Source organism: Garra rufa, chromosome 19 (assembly GCF_049309525.1).
Source record: "Garra rufa chromosome 19, GarRuf1.0, whole genome shotgun sequence".
Lineage (NCBI taxonomy): Eukaryota > Metazoa > Chordata > Actinopteri > Cypriniformes > Cyprinidae > Garra > Garra rufa.
In genome coordinates this window covers 1,939,709-1,954,663 of record NC_133379.1, presented here as the reverse complement: position 1 = coordinate 1,954,663, position 14,955 = coordinate 1,939,709, and the positions used below count along the sequence as shown (strand labels likewise).

Genomic DNA, 14,955 nt, shown 5'->3' with positions numbered 1-14,955 from the left:
GACTTAAACAAAACAACCCAGCATGTTAGGTAAAAACATTTAACCCAACCAGCTGGGTCAAAATAACCCAGCATGTGTTTTGTCAAATATTTAAGTTATTTTCTGTCAAATAACCCTAGTTGAGTTGTTTTAACCAGCATTTTCTAGAGTATATTTTAAGCCATGGTATATAGAAGTCAACATTTGAAGTGGATCAAAAAAGCTCATCAAAGTTGTCCTAAGACAAGAATGGGTATTCTTTGTGGTTTTAAGACACACTTGATAAATTGACTACAGCTTGACTAGAAACTGATGCTACTGTTTTATTTTAATCGAGTCATTATGGTTAATTGTGTTTTACTCACAATTATAAGTGGGTTTGTTTAGGAAATTTGCCATACATTTCTGAAAAAAATGAATAGAATTTTGGTGTACTATTCTATGAATAGAAGGTGGTGTACTCCATATACATTTACTTCTAAATTTATTACACAACTCTTTTCAAACATTTCAAACCTTTAAATAGTTCCTCTTTATCCTTAACTCTCTTATTCTGGTTGTCATTCACTCTCATAATGACACATGTGGTCGTTCTGTCAGTGACATGTATTATTTTCTCTTCCACATGCCTCTTTGATTCACTGCATCTGTGATTACAAGTAATGATGTTCTGATTACACCCTAAGCATTCTCTAAGGACAATTTGGTCATTTGGTCATCATTTACTCACCCTCATGTCATACTAAACCCACAAGATTACTTTCTTTTTGTGGAACATGCAATGAAAGTCAGTGGGGTCCAAAACAACACTGGATCCAACTGACTTTTAATGCAGTATCCAACCTTCACTGGGTTCAGTAATGAATTACTTTCTTAACCATTCACATAAAATCTTCTGAATTAGTTACAACAAAGCACTGCTTTTACAGAACTCCCAGTATCAGCCATTATTACCAAAGCACCATGCAGTTCTAGTAACGGAAGTTAAAAATAGCTTACCAAAACTTTCTCTTTAAATATTACTGTCTTACATCCCGCATGACAGGGAGAGCGGAACTCCACTCCATCCGAGCCACATACTGGGTTGAAGGCTTCATCAGAACAGGAACATGCATTGCTACACTGCTGAGAGAATCTGGGGACAAAAGGAAGAAAAATAAAAGCAAAGGCTAGTGGAAATACCAGGATGCCTTGCAGCTGGATTTTAGGAGCATGAGTTAAGGGAATTAAGGGAATTAATGAGAAAAACTACTGGTGTAAAAACCTTGAGGATTGTAAGAGAAAACGAAAGTGCAAATTTCAGCCTGCATTGAAAATGTGGTCCATGTGCAAAATTTTGTAATCAAAAACAGCTGTCATAGAACAAGTTGCTGTTAATGCTCTGTTGTAAATTGTAACTGGAATTATGGGCTGAATTACTTAGATTTTGGCAACCTCTAATCAACACTCTAATCTATTTATTCATACCTGTATGTAAACACTCACACACACACACACACACACACACACACACACACACACACACACACACACACACACACACACACACACACACACACACACACACACACACACACACACACACACACATGTTGGGTTTACATGTTTTATGGGGACATTCCATAGGCGTAATGGTTTTTATACTGTACAAACCGTACTTTCTATCGCCCTACACCTACCCTACACCTAAACCTAGCCCTCACAGGAGATTGTGCACACTTTTACTTAGTCAAAAAAACTCATTGTTCCAGATTTATAAGCCTGTTTCCTCATGGGGACCTGAGAAATGTCCCCACAAGGTCAAAATCTACTGGTATTCCTATCCTTGTGGGGACATTTGGTCCCCACAACGTGATGAATACCAGGTGCACACACACACACACACACACACACACACACACACACACACACACACACACACACACACACACACACACGCGCGCACACACACACATGTTGGGTTTACATGTTTTATGGGGACATTCCATAGGCGTAATGGTTTTTATACTGTACAAACCGTACTTTTTATCGCCCTACACCTACCCTACACCTAAACCTAGCCCTCACAGGAGATTGTGCACACTTTTACTTCACCAAAAAAACTCATTGTGCATGATTTATAAGCCTGTTTCCTCATGGGGACCTGAGAAATGTCCCCACAAGGTCAAAATCTACTGGTATTCCTATCCTTGTGGGGACATTTGGTCCCCACAACGTGATGAATACCAGGTGCACGCGCACACACACACACACACACACACACACACACACACACACACACACACACACACACACACACACACACACACACACACACACACACACACACACACACACACACACAATAACTCTTTTTTGTAATACCCTTTCAGATAAAAATGTTATTGCTCAATAGTTCTGGAGAATTCATGTTAACTCTTAGTTCTACTACACTGGTCTATCAGTGTCTCAGACAAATATTTTTTATGGGGTATAATTCAGCATTGAAAATGCACAGTATTCAAAGCATTTAAGCATCAAACACAACTCACTTATTATAGTTGATGCCAGAAACACTTTGTGTCGGGCAGCCAATGAAGAGAAGTGGAATTGCAAACATAATGCTAATGAAAACCGCCACCGTACACATGGCCGCTGAGGACCTGACAGACAGACCCAACTTGCGCAATATAACCCCTCCAGCCATTATACCTAACATGGCTGAAGGAATATTTAAGCCACCTGTGAACATAGAGACAGACAGAATAAAACAAAGATATATTAAAAAGGTATATAATTTCTTGTTTCTTGTTTATATATATATAATGTTTCCATAAATAAATGTCTTAGTATTGTACATTACAGTTTGTTACAGACGCTAGGACACATTTCTCAATACTTAGGTCACTTTTGCAAAACTCTTCACACAATTCTCCTAACCGACTTTCTGCTTGGCAAAGCAGTTCATTTCACATTCAAAATGCACTACAACTATCAAAACACTTTATTCAGGTCTCAAATAAACTCATTCTTCCAGAACACTAGCAAAGGTTGACAGCCGACAAACACACTTTGCCACCCACAAAACAATGACCTAAAAAACACTAAGAACATGTAGCATTACACAGTGTTTTCTTGTGTAAAACAAGGACATATCTCTGTTTATAATTGCAATATATATTGTTTATAACTGCAATATATGTTACTGGAATGAATCAGACATGATGCAGAATTCGTCAATATTTTATGTTGTTTATTTATTTTTATTTTTTGCACTAAGTAATTCCAAAATACAATAATTTGTATACACACCATCCACTGATACAGATACAATAGTAATGCTAATCTACTGCATTTTTAGATTTGAAATATGTTTCAATAAAATATTACTGTTGAATTTTGCTGTCTTATTCAGTTTTGCAATATGTTATTGTTTTGAACATAAGTTTAACAGTTTTGTAAACAGTATGTAAGCATGTGCAAAATGTCCTGTACGTACAAAGATTTTTGGCAGTTGTTGTGTCTGAGTGAGAAAAGAATTCATGAAATTTGAGAGATGTAGTCACTGAATGCATTTTGTGCCAAAACAATGATAATTGATCCTCAGTTTAGCCCACATAGACTTCTGTTGTGCTCACTGTGTGAAGAGTTTTGCAAAAGTGACCTAAGTATTGAGAAATGTGTCCTAGCGTCTGTAAAAAACTGTAATTATATTGAAATTTTTATTTATTTGTTTAATAATGCTTCAGGCTTGGCTCAGAGTTTAGTCTGGGTCATACTGCACTACATTCCTTTATTAATTCCACTGAAAAATAAATAATAAAAGATGTAACACTTAACAAAAAGCTTCAATCTTCCCTTGATTATTTCTCAGGGCTTTGCCTTTGAATCAGAACTTGTTACAGTGACATATTCTATTGTGTGCGGATTAGCAGTGGTAAAAGTTACAACATGAGCAATTTGTACCTTTGAACAATAAGATATGATTTGTATTGTTATGGTTTTGGTCGAGCAAAAGGTCACCCATCAACTCACCCATCATCAAATTAGAAAAGGAGGCAGTCTGTGCAAACTGCCTCTCAATGAATTTGCCCATAAAAGTGGCCAGACCTGCAACCATGGCAGCAAGATTCACCTGAGCCAACACTACCAACAAATAAATTGGGATCCTCAGAGTCCTCATTACTATCTTGGGGAAACCTGAAAAAAGATAAAAGACATCAAACAATAATCTGAATGAAATCTGCACATTATAGCACAAAAAAGAACATTTAAGAAGGATGTTATATTTTGAACATTATATTTTGGAAGATTAATGAACACATTAAAGGATCTTTAGGATATTTGGATTCAAGTATTTTTACATTAGACATCAAGAACCAAATATGTATAATTTATCTGAAAAACAAAAGTAAATAAAAAAAAATATTAATATTAAAATAAATGTTGATATTAGACATATTACATAGGTTTCAAAATACTGTCGAATTTGATTGATAAACAACTTAAAAAAAATGTAAGGAATATGTTTTCCTGCTGTGTGCAGCTCACCCATTAAGACAAAATGTGCTAAGTTAATAAAATTTAACTGTTACAGGAACAGAACATTTTGAATTTGTAGTTAAGAAAAACAAAAAAGAGTTGAATCATTATTTGGCTTCTAATCAGGCATCTGAGTTCTAAAGTAGGTCATAATCCCTGTTTCTTTATACCCATATACCAGTTTGACCAGACGCTGAATGCAATGAGATTTTGTTTGTGTTGTTTCAGCACATGCAATAATTCAAGTATTAGTGGGTGCAATTTATTTCTTAGTTAATGAGCCTACACCAAGTCAATGTTTGACAACAGGAAACCTTTCTTGTATTTAAAAGATCAAAACAGTCATTGTACTTAAGGGAACAGTTTCACCCAAATGAAATCCATAACATTGCCAGTGTAAAACAGCATTTCCAGTGTAAAAGTCATCCCGTCTGAATCAGAGAAATATGCACAGAACAAGCACTGTTTACTTAGATCTGTTTTCTTGATGGACTGGGTTAATTGTTGATTTTTGTAATGTTTTAATCAATAGTTTGAACTCTCATTCTGTTTGAGCACCCATTCAACGCAGAGGACCTATTGACGAGCAATTGATGTTAAATTTCTCCTAATTCAGATGAAGAAACAATCATCTACATCTTGGATGGACTGAGAATGAGTATATTTTCAGCAAATTATCCTTTTTCGTGTCAACTATTTCTTTAATTTGTGATGAATAAAATCACTGATGGGTAAAATGGCAAACATACTTTTTAGGAACTCAGTGAGAGACAACTCTTCCATTGTGTCAGTTTTGGGCTTCTTGTCCTCCATAATTTTTTCTGTGGATGGTTCCATAGGTGCCTCTTCGATTTCCTGAAGAGACTGAAATCAAAATTTATTGTTAAAAACCAAATTATGCTCAAAATCAGAGTACTAAAATCTGTGAGTTTGAGGTAGAGCGGTACATTTGGCAAACTGGTTGTTATTCACTGTCATCGACCATTGGTCATTCATCTAGGACAGCCTACTGACTATTAATTCATTAACCAAAGAGTATTGTTGAAGCTTCAGTTAGAATAGAAATAATGTTACAACACGTAAAGTCAATTTTAACTCTTCAAACTAAAACAGTAGCACCAATAATATCAGCATACATCAGCAAACCATCTTACCTGCATGTGCTAAATCTTTACAAGGTAAGATTAAATGAATCATGTTTTTATAGCCACATATTTAAATATGAAATTCCAATATTTCATGCGCATTTACAGAACAAACATTTAGTGCAAGAACATGTATGGATGCAAACTTCATGCAAGGTTAACCTGTCATTTAATCAAGTTGAGCAAGAGGGGAAAGGGCAGGATGAGACATGCTCCTCTGGGCTTCATGTTTCTTTCCGTGTTTTTAGTTTTTTAAAACATGTTCTGTGAGACGCAAGTGTACTTCAGGAACAATGCCAAAATCTTAAATTTGAGCAGAACCACTCACATTCAACTACTTTACATCAAACTCTTCATCGCTGATTAGTCAAAATTTACAAATTAATTTTCAGAATGAAAAAGGCCACAGATGAGATTTGTAATATACCTCTCCAGACATTTTCCTTGGAAAAAACAGGTATGGCAAAGATGTCAGGAGAAGGAGGGTGGCAGCCATTAGGAATCCCAACCACCAAGCGCCAACCCATCTGGGGTCATCATTTTTCAAATCTATATCAGCTGAAAAGTATAACAGCTTATTCATCATACATCTCCCACATATGAAAGGCAAAAAATAAAAAAAATAATAATAATACAATTTTTTTTACTAAAAGTTCCTGTCTGTGTTTAATACATAAAGCAATGTTGCTAAACATGTTCAATCTTGAGGTCAACACTTCTTTATAAAATCAGTTTAGCTTGTCAAAACACACTTGTCTAAACATGATTATTACAGTAGCTAAAGTATTTATTTACATTGGACTCTCTAATGTTGTTTAAGCTCAGTAAAGTGTATACATTTACTTTACATTTATGAAGGAGTAGAGATGGCATATCAGACTTACCTGAAGAGATCTTGTCAATGTCAACATAGAAACGAAGCAGGGCAGATGACATCATGTAGCCAAATGCCGGCCCAATTACAGTAATTGCGAAAAGTATGCCTGTAAAAAAAAAATATATATATATAAAGATTCATTATTTCGTAAATTAATATTATGAGAATGAAACCACTGTATACGGAAATCAATGATAAAAAAAACCTCAATACTCATTCAAACCTAGGTAGAAGGGAGAATTCCTCTTTTCTGCATAGTCATCTATGTAGGAAATCCCAAAAGGTTGTATGGGGACACCGCCAATGCCCAGCAGTAACTGGCCTAGTAGAAGTATTGGATACACTCCAAGGTGAGAATCAGTCTTTTCTTGATCGCATGTCTGATTAGATTTTTCCTCAGGGAAACTGTTCAGTGATTGGCAAAGACCTGAACTGTTGTCTTTGGTGTCTGTCCAACAAATGCATATAGGTTATTTCACTTATTAGGTACTTATTAGGTACAAAAAACAAAACAACAATCCCCACTCACTGCTACTGAAGTCCGTATATGTGTACTTCTCACTAATGAAGTGAGGTAGGGCTATAAGGAAAACCCCCACACTTGCGATCATCGCTCCTATTCCAATACATCTCGGTCGATGCACACGGCTCCCAAAGAAACTCACAAACACGATGAGAACTGTGTTCCCCACCTTTGTTTAACAACAAAAGACTTACATGCATGATCAGATATAATAGTGAAATAGTTGTCCTTGCTGATGCAGTAGCAATTTCATATTTATGCTTTGTGCCTGAACTTGTACTTTAATAATGAAATAATTGCTAACCAGATGCTAACAATTGCCAAAACAACTGTGTTTTTCCTTCAGGCTATTCAAGACTTCCTGTCATCACCATTTATATAAAGTTAGCATATTATCCTTGCCTCATTAAAGGCTGCCAGTAGTCCTGATTTTTGACTTGAAAATCCATATCTTTTCTCAATGGAGGTTATAGAACCTTTCAGATAGCCAGACACCAGGAGCTGAGCAAGTTGTAGCATCCCGTGACACAGTACAAAAAACTGAAACACACAAAAAGCACAAAAGCGCAACAAATTTAAACACATTCTTCAATGTGATGATCTCAATCAGGTGTGTTAAATAAGGGAGACATCCAAAATGTGCAAAGTGTGGGAGGACTGGAGTTGAGAACCACTGTGTTAATTGGTTTTAAATATTCAGGCCAAGCCAAGTTGTGTCCTTTGGTTGTACAGCCATTTCAGAACAATATAAGGATGTGCAGTGAATACAAGGAAATTACAATTATGCAGGAAATCATCAGGCCAAATCTGTGGAGACTAATAAAGTTGGGAAACTTAGTTACACCTCTCAGAAACAGAGGTGTATTTCAACAATGATAGATTTTTAAAAGAAGTTTCAATTGCTAAATTTAAATACTAGATACACGTTTTAAGAATTTTAAAGAAATTTGTACAGCATTTACGTTCATTTCTAAATGCTTCATATACTGAACCTGTTGACTGGCAAATAATCACAATACCCTTTTGGAAAAGAAGTGTGCTTAATTCGCTTGTTTTGAATTTGTGAAGAGTAAACAAAACAAAACAAAACAAAACAAAAAACAAAAAACAAAAAACAAAAATAAAAAATAAAATAAAATGTACTTGCAAATAATAATACCCAAATTAAAGTGTTAGAAAATACATTTTCATGACTCATTAATTCATGACAAGTACACCTTTAAAAAGTACATTTTGTAAGAATGTTGAATGAAAAGTTCAAGAACATTTTAAATCATGTTTTAATAATCCTTTGTCATGCTTTAACAAAGTAAACAATTTTGATGCGTTGACTATACAAAAGCATGCATAAAACACTTTTTTATTGTAATTTTAACTGTAGTGTGTTTTTCAATTGCATTTAAACCATTATAAATGCTTAATTACAAAAAATAAATAAATAAATAAAATACATGCAGTTATCGCCTCTCTCTCTGTCACTAAACACCTTTATTTGAGAAGCCACATTATTACTATGGACATAATTATTGGTAGTATTTGGAATCTTACCTTGATATTGTTAAAAAGACCCATTGATCTGTGAGTTCTCGATGTCTGTGGATTTCCCTGGACTTCAACAGCTGTCAATTCGTGTTATCACAAGATGCAACACATTCTTGGAAAAAAATAAAATCATAGCTATTAACGGTATCTTGCCTATTCTCAGCAAAACAAATAGGAACTTCCCTTTTTATCTCTCTTTTTAATTTTAATCTAGAAATCTGCAATCTGCTACATGCTGTTTACTGGATACTCATTTACAGGAACTGCTTGTGTTCTTCAGCTAAAATAGCATTCTACTTTTATCTATTAACATAGTTTCATTTTGTTAAGGAATGATTTTATGATGACTTGGCTGCTCACACAAAAGCAGCATTGCTAAATTCCAGCTGTTTCTTAGGAACTGGGAAAGAAGTTAATCTTATGTCACTATTGCGCAAGACAGTACTCTAAGGGGGTCTTTGTCTTTGGAGTTAGTGAATTGTGGTGATTTTGACTCAGTACTTTTGAGTTTGAATTCAACACCAAAATAGAAGTATTGAGGAGAGTGGCCCAGTATTATCCATACATTTTCTATTACATATTACAAATTATAGAGGCTACTCAGGATAAGATTATTTAAACTGAGATTAAAGTTTTTTTTTTTTTAAGAATACATTAATATTTATCTTTTAAGTATACAAACACATATTAGAATATACATTTTGTATACATCCTCAACATTTATATGTTCACATCTTGATTAGTCTAGCAACAATGAATTAATAAAACTAGATTTATTTCACACATGCCACATTAATTAGCATGCCCGAGCTGTTTGAGCAGCTTGAGTTCATGAATGAACAGAAGTGTACTTACAGCTTGCTGAGACTGGAGTTGGAGAAAGTCTACTTTCACTTTTAGAAAGTAAGTTACAATTTAAGTAGTTGCTTAATCTGGGCGGGTTTTCAGGATTGTGCAATCTCAGCAAGTATTTGGACGTGATTTCATGTTGTAAAGAAAGAAAGGAAGAAAGAACCTTTCAAACGAATCACTGATTGAGGCACAGATCTGACAATGTTTGCGAAAATTATGCATTTCTCATTGGCGACATGATTAACACTGTTTGCAAAACGATCCATTTCTCATTGCCGCCAGTTGTTAACGCTAAATACGGTACGATGCAAACAATAGACGGCTCACAGCGTCCCATCAGGACAAAGCTGGGAGGAGTTATAAAATGACCAGCAGATGGAGACAAAGTACAGCTTTAAAACCACACTCTCTGTATATAACACCTCATTTACAAGAAAAGACACGCTGGAAAAGAGCCTTGTTAGTTGTTTTAAATGGTGGACTCCAGGAAGACCTTGGTAGTGGCTAAAGGGGATCCAAATAAAATAAATAAATGGTATTTAGATTCTCTTATGATTTTGGTTAAAATTCTGAAAACAAATAAGAAAATTGGTTGTAGATTAGATCAGATCTGACTCTCCTTTATTTGTTCCTAGAAATATAAGAAGCAAGATAGCAATATTTTCCCTTGAATTAGTACATTTCTCAGAGTCACATGGATTATTTTTTTATTTTTAAAGATAAGCACTCACAAGATTAGTTTTTAACTGGACATTAAATTTGCATGCAAGAGCTATGAATTATTTAGATGGACATCTATAACAGAATGCAGCATAAATTCATTATTTTTAGGTTATTTTTCATACATTTTACTTGAATTGTTTGTTATTTTTACAAAGATGTTTAAGTAAATATTTTTTTGCTGTTTTCGAGATGTATTTACACTGTTTCATAGTTTCTTTTGTTGTTAGGTTAAGTAACTTGCTGTTTTGTAACATCTAGTTTCTACTCAAAATGACCCATTCATATTTAAAAACTATTCACTGATTGTTAAAGTCATTGTGTATCACGTGTATCAAGTATTGAGGTCTCTGTGTTCATTTGGTTACTAACTACATTGAGTCAACATATAACCTTAAAAACAACAAGGAGCAGTCTGCTTGCTTACCTACATGTTTGTAAGTGAACCACATGCGTTAATGGCATTTTTTTTTCAGTGCTATGATGTCTGAGTGAAGTTTACAAACTGTGGCTGAGTGAAATGTACTTAACTGCAGGGCAAACTTAAAATAATTAAGTAGAAATTACTCATCAAACTCTAACTGTACACACTACATTTACTTATTTAATTTGCTAAGTTTACTTAACTTAGTAGATTTTACTAAATTCCATACCATAGATATATTTTTCAGTGCAATACCACTTTGTCTTTTCGGGAGAATACAAATATTTTAATTGTCAGATTTTACCTTTTGCTTTTAAACCATCTACATTAGTGCATATACACATTAGGAGTAGTGAACATATACCTGGATATCACGATTCAGACGAAGCACACGAACAACGATGTAGAAACAATGAAATGTATTTAATAAATCCAAATGGAAGCACAGGAAGCACGGGAAACACAGGAACCACAGGAAAACAGGATAGTAACATCAAAGACCGACAAGGATTGAGGGGAAAACACACACATTAAATACACAGACTGATTAACAAATCCAGGTGAGAACAATGAGGGAGAAACCAAAACACACAGATCTGCGGGGGGAATTGATGGGCGTCCTCGCGCTGACAAACAGGAACAAACTGTACAAAGTCTTAGGAGGGGGCTTTGGTGGAGGACGGACTCCCGGGAGGAGGGCAAAAGATGGAGTCCAGGGTGGTGACCGAATAGTCCATGGAGGTGATGACGGAGGGAGGAGCCAAGGAGGTGACAGGAGGGGGCTGGAGCAGGAGCAGCCAGGTGAGACCCAGACCGCAGTCATGATGGAAATCCACGGTGGAGACGATGGAGGGAGAAGCCATGGTGGAGGGCAGGCTGACGTCTCCCAGGGGCCGACCGACGGAGTCGGAGCAGGTGGTGGTAGAGCCCGAGGCGGAGACGGAGAGCTGGGCGACACCGAGGATCCGGAGGGCCCAGGCGGAGCCCAAGGCTCTGGCGACCAAGTCGGAGGCAGAGATCCAGAGGTCCGTGGCGGAGCCGGACCGACAGAGGACTGAGGCTGTGCCAGAGGGATGGAGGAGTTCCACGGAGCCGGTGGGATGGAGCGACGAGGCGCAACCGGAGGAGTGGAGTCCTGAGGCGAAGGTGGGATGACGACAGACTGGGGCGGAGCCGAGAGGACGATGGAGCCCGGTGAAGCTGGTGGACCGACGGGTGACGGTGGAGACGAGGGAGCTGAGAGACGGGCTGGAGCCGCAGGGTCAGAGGGCCAAGGCGGAGTCCAGGACTCAGAGGCTGAAGGCGGAGATGAGGGATCCTCCAGCCATGACGCCGATGATGACTGGCAGACCTGCGGTGAACCCACTGCACAGATGGTGGGCTGAGGGTGAGCAGAGGGAGTGACAGGCAGCAGTGGTGGCATGATTGAAACATTATGGCTATAAAACAGAGGTAACTGAGGGAGGGGATGTGGGAAATCTGAGCAGATGGACAGTCCAAAATTTACAGGAAGTTCAGTATTTAGATTCTCAGAAAAACTTATTTCAGGTTCATTGTCCTTAATAGAATCTCCAAAACCCAAACAAGCTCACCCTCAGCGGTGGTGCAGTGAGTAATGCTGTCCTCAGCATTTTCACGTTCCACTGACGCCTCCACTGTCACGTCATTGCAGCCGGCTCACGCACCAGGTCTGACGGCTCGTGCAGCTCAGGTTCCGTGGCGATCAGCTGTCGCTCTTCTCAGCAATGGCTCGTTGGTCGCGGCGGGCTGTAGCTCTCCGTGATCGGTGGGCTCTGGCTGGTATTCCGCGGGTCGGGGTGGTGACTGGCTGGGCTCTGGGTCCGGAGTGACACTGGCGAGATTTTCCTTGGAACAGGCGGGGAACGAGGATCGGTTTCTCGCCAGTGTCCACTCCACAAACGAGGCAAAAACAGCTCGAGGGCTGTCCTCGGACAACGGCGCTCTGCATGACGCGTTTAGACTCGCGTCATAGAACGCACAGAGCGCGTCGTCCGGGTAGCTGGTGGTGAGAGCTACTGGTTGGAACATTAATGTGTAGCCCTCGAGCGGTAATTCCCCCTGCTTCAGCTGTAGGAGGAGGAACTCGGGGTGGAGTAAGGGATCCATGAAGAAGAACACTACGGAAATAAAAAAACTGGAAAAGGAACGAGAAACAAAAACGGGGGAGACGCGGAAAAACTGTACTATTCAGACGAAGCACACGAACACTAGTAATGATTCAGGTATTACCAAATCCATCAGAAGGAGTTACTTATTATTTGGATCCGTATTCTAAAGTGAATGTCATGATAACTCCCTAGTAATGACTAAAATCATTAAAAACTATTGAGGTTTTGTAAGGTTCTGGATAGTAATACTTCTAATGGCTTTAGTAACACTTAAGTCGTTACTAGTGGGTTACCATGATCTTCACTTTAGAATACGGATGCAAATAATTAATCATTCTTTTAGAAGGATCTAGTTGTCAGGATTATGTCTGTGTTTTGTCCTGTTCTGTTCTGTTTCCCAAGTGTTTTTTCCCCTCTGTTTCTAGTTCTAATGGTTTAGTCCTTCTCTTCCCCCTTCTAGTTTTGTCTGTGTTAGTTCAGTCTTGCCCATATTTGTATTTCCCCCTCGTTATCTTGTTATCTTGTTTATGACCACGCCTTGTTTTCAGAGTATTTAGAGTCTGTGTTTGCACTCCCCGTTTGTCCGTCAATGTATATGTTACTTCCGTTTGTTTGGTTACATGTGCTTGTTTCCTGCTCCCGGTTTTGTTTATTTGTTATCATTATTTAGTGTTTTGTTTCAAACTTTATTCTTTCATTCAATCCGGTTCACCTCCTCCATCTCCACTCTTCAACCCAGCCTGAGTGTGACAGATTGACGGACCAAATACAAGAAGATGAACCGGGCTGAGGACCTCCTTTGGAACTTGCATCAAGGTGAGCGTTCGCTGGAGGAATATGTGGAGGAGTTTTTGAGCATTTACCATCTGGTGGGATGGAGTGACAAGATGGTTAACGCATGTTTCCAGATGGGACTCAAAGATGATAGTTTGTTTAATTTGATTACTCCTAGTGATTGCTACCGTCCCGTAGCAGATTTTGTAAATTTTGTTCTTGATTTATGTGATTCCCCATTCCAAGTCATGGTGGAGGATAGTAATCCTCCTCCTATCTGGAAACATGCTGTCACCCCATCTCACCAAAAGCCAAAACCCTCCGCATATCACTCTAGCGACCTCACTTCCTTGTCCCCACGTGTCCCCAAGTCCTCCTAAGCCTCACGATGGTCCTCAGCCCAATACCTCAGGCTTCCTCTCCGCGCTCAAGCCCGTCAGCTGCTAAGCCAGCGTCAGCTCACAAGATGGCCGCCGCGTCAGCTCCCAAAATGGCCGCCACGCCAGCCAGCAAGATGGCTGCAACGCCTGAGTCTGCCAGCAAGATGGCTGCAACGCCAGAGTCTGCAAGCAAGTTGGCCGCCATGTTATTATCTGCTCTCAAGATGGCTACCACACCAGAGTCTGCACGCAAGACGGCCTCCGTTCCTGAATCCTCGGCCAAGATGGCCACCAAGCCTGAATCCCTGGCCAAGATGGTCGCCGTGCCTGAGTTCCCGGCCAAGATGGCCGACATTTCCGAGTTCCCGGCCAAGAAGGCCGTCAAGCCTGAATCCCTGGCCAAGATGGCCGTTGTTCCTGAGTCCCTGGCCAAGATGGCCGCCAAGCCTGAATCCCTGGCCAAGATGGCCGCCATTCCTGAGTTCCCGGCCAAGATGGCCGCCAAGTCTGAATCCCTGGCCAAGATGGCCGTTGTTCCTGAGTCCCTGGCCAAGATGGCCGCCAAGCCTGAATCCCTGACCAAGATGGCCGTTGTTCCTGAGTCCCTGGCCAAGATGGCCGCCAAGCCTGAGTCCCCAGCCAAGATGGCCGCCAAGCCTGAATCTGCACCCAAGATGGCTACCGTCAAGTCAGAATCTCCGCTGGTTCCGCCCAGTCTCCCAGAGTCTTCGCTGGTTCCGCCCAGCCCTCCAGTGACTGCGCCGCCAGAGCGCCCTCCAGTGACTGCGCCGCCAGAGCGCCCTCCAGTGACCGCTCGCCCAGAGCCTGCTCTTCCTGAGTCTCCGCTGGAGACGCCCAGCCCTCCAGAGTCTCCGCTGGGGTCGTCCAGTCCTCCATAGCCCGCTCCTCAAGAGCGCCGTCCAGAGCCCGCTCCTCAAGATTGCATCCTTTGCCAGTAGGACTGCAACCTCCGAACGCAGGACAGTGGCATGGTTGTCCGAACGGACAGTAGTGAAAAGGACGCCTCTGTACCTGGGCGGACGCCTGGCGAATTGAATCGCATAGCCGAGACGTACCGTCCGTATGAAC

General features: G+C 39.7%; 1 protein-coding gene across 1 annotated transcript; it reads right to left on the bottom strand.

Annotated features, from left to right (window-relative positions):
• Positions 1-948: 948 nt before the first annotated feature.
• Positions 949-9,733, bottom strand: slco2b1 (solute carrier organic anion transporter family, member 2B1). Its single transcript, XM_073824392.1, has 11 exons — positions 9,443-9,733; positions 8,594-8,699; positions 7,448-7,585; positions 7,052-7,214; positions 6,746-6,970; positions 6,530-6,628; positions 6,073-6,203; positions 5,250-5,364; positions 3,994-4,158; positions 2,511-2,700; positions 949-1,114 (listed from the first exon to the last, which is right to left on the bottom strand). The coding sequence occupies exons 2-11, from the start codon at positions 8,615-8,617 to the stop codon at positions 964-966; spliced, it is 1,401 nt and encodes a 466-aa protein (XP_073680493.1). The 5' UTR covers positions 8,618-8,699; positions 9,443-9,733; the 3' UTR covers positions 949-963.
• Positions 9,734-14,955: the final 5,222 nt, after the last annotated feature.

Coding starts and splice junctions, on each gene's coding strand:
- slco2b1 (XM_073824392.1), bottom strand. CDS start 8,617: ATGGGTCTTTTTAACAATATCAAG. Junction 6,204..6,529: donor CATTGACAAGATCTCTTCAG/GTAAGTCTGATA, acceptor TATACTTTTCAG/CTGATATAGATTTGAAAAAT. Junction 2,701..3,993: donor CTTTTCTAATTTGATGATGG/GTGAGTTGATGG, acceptor CTATGTTCACAG/GTGGCTTAAATATTCCTTCA.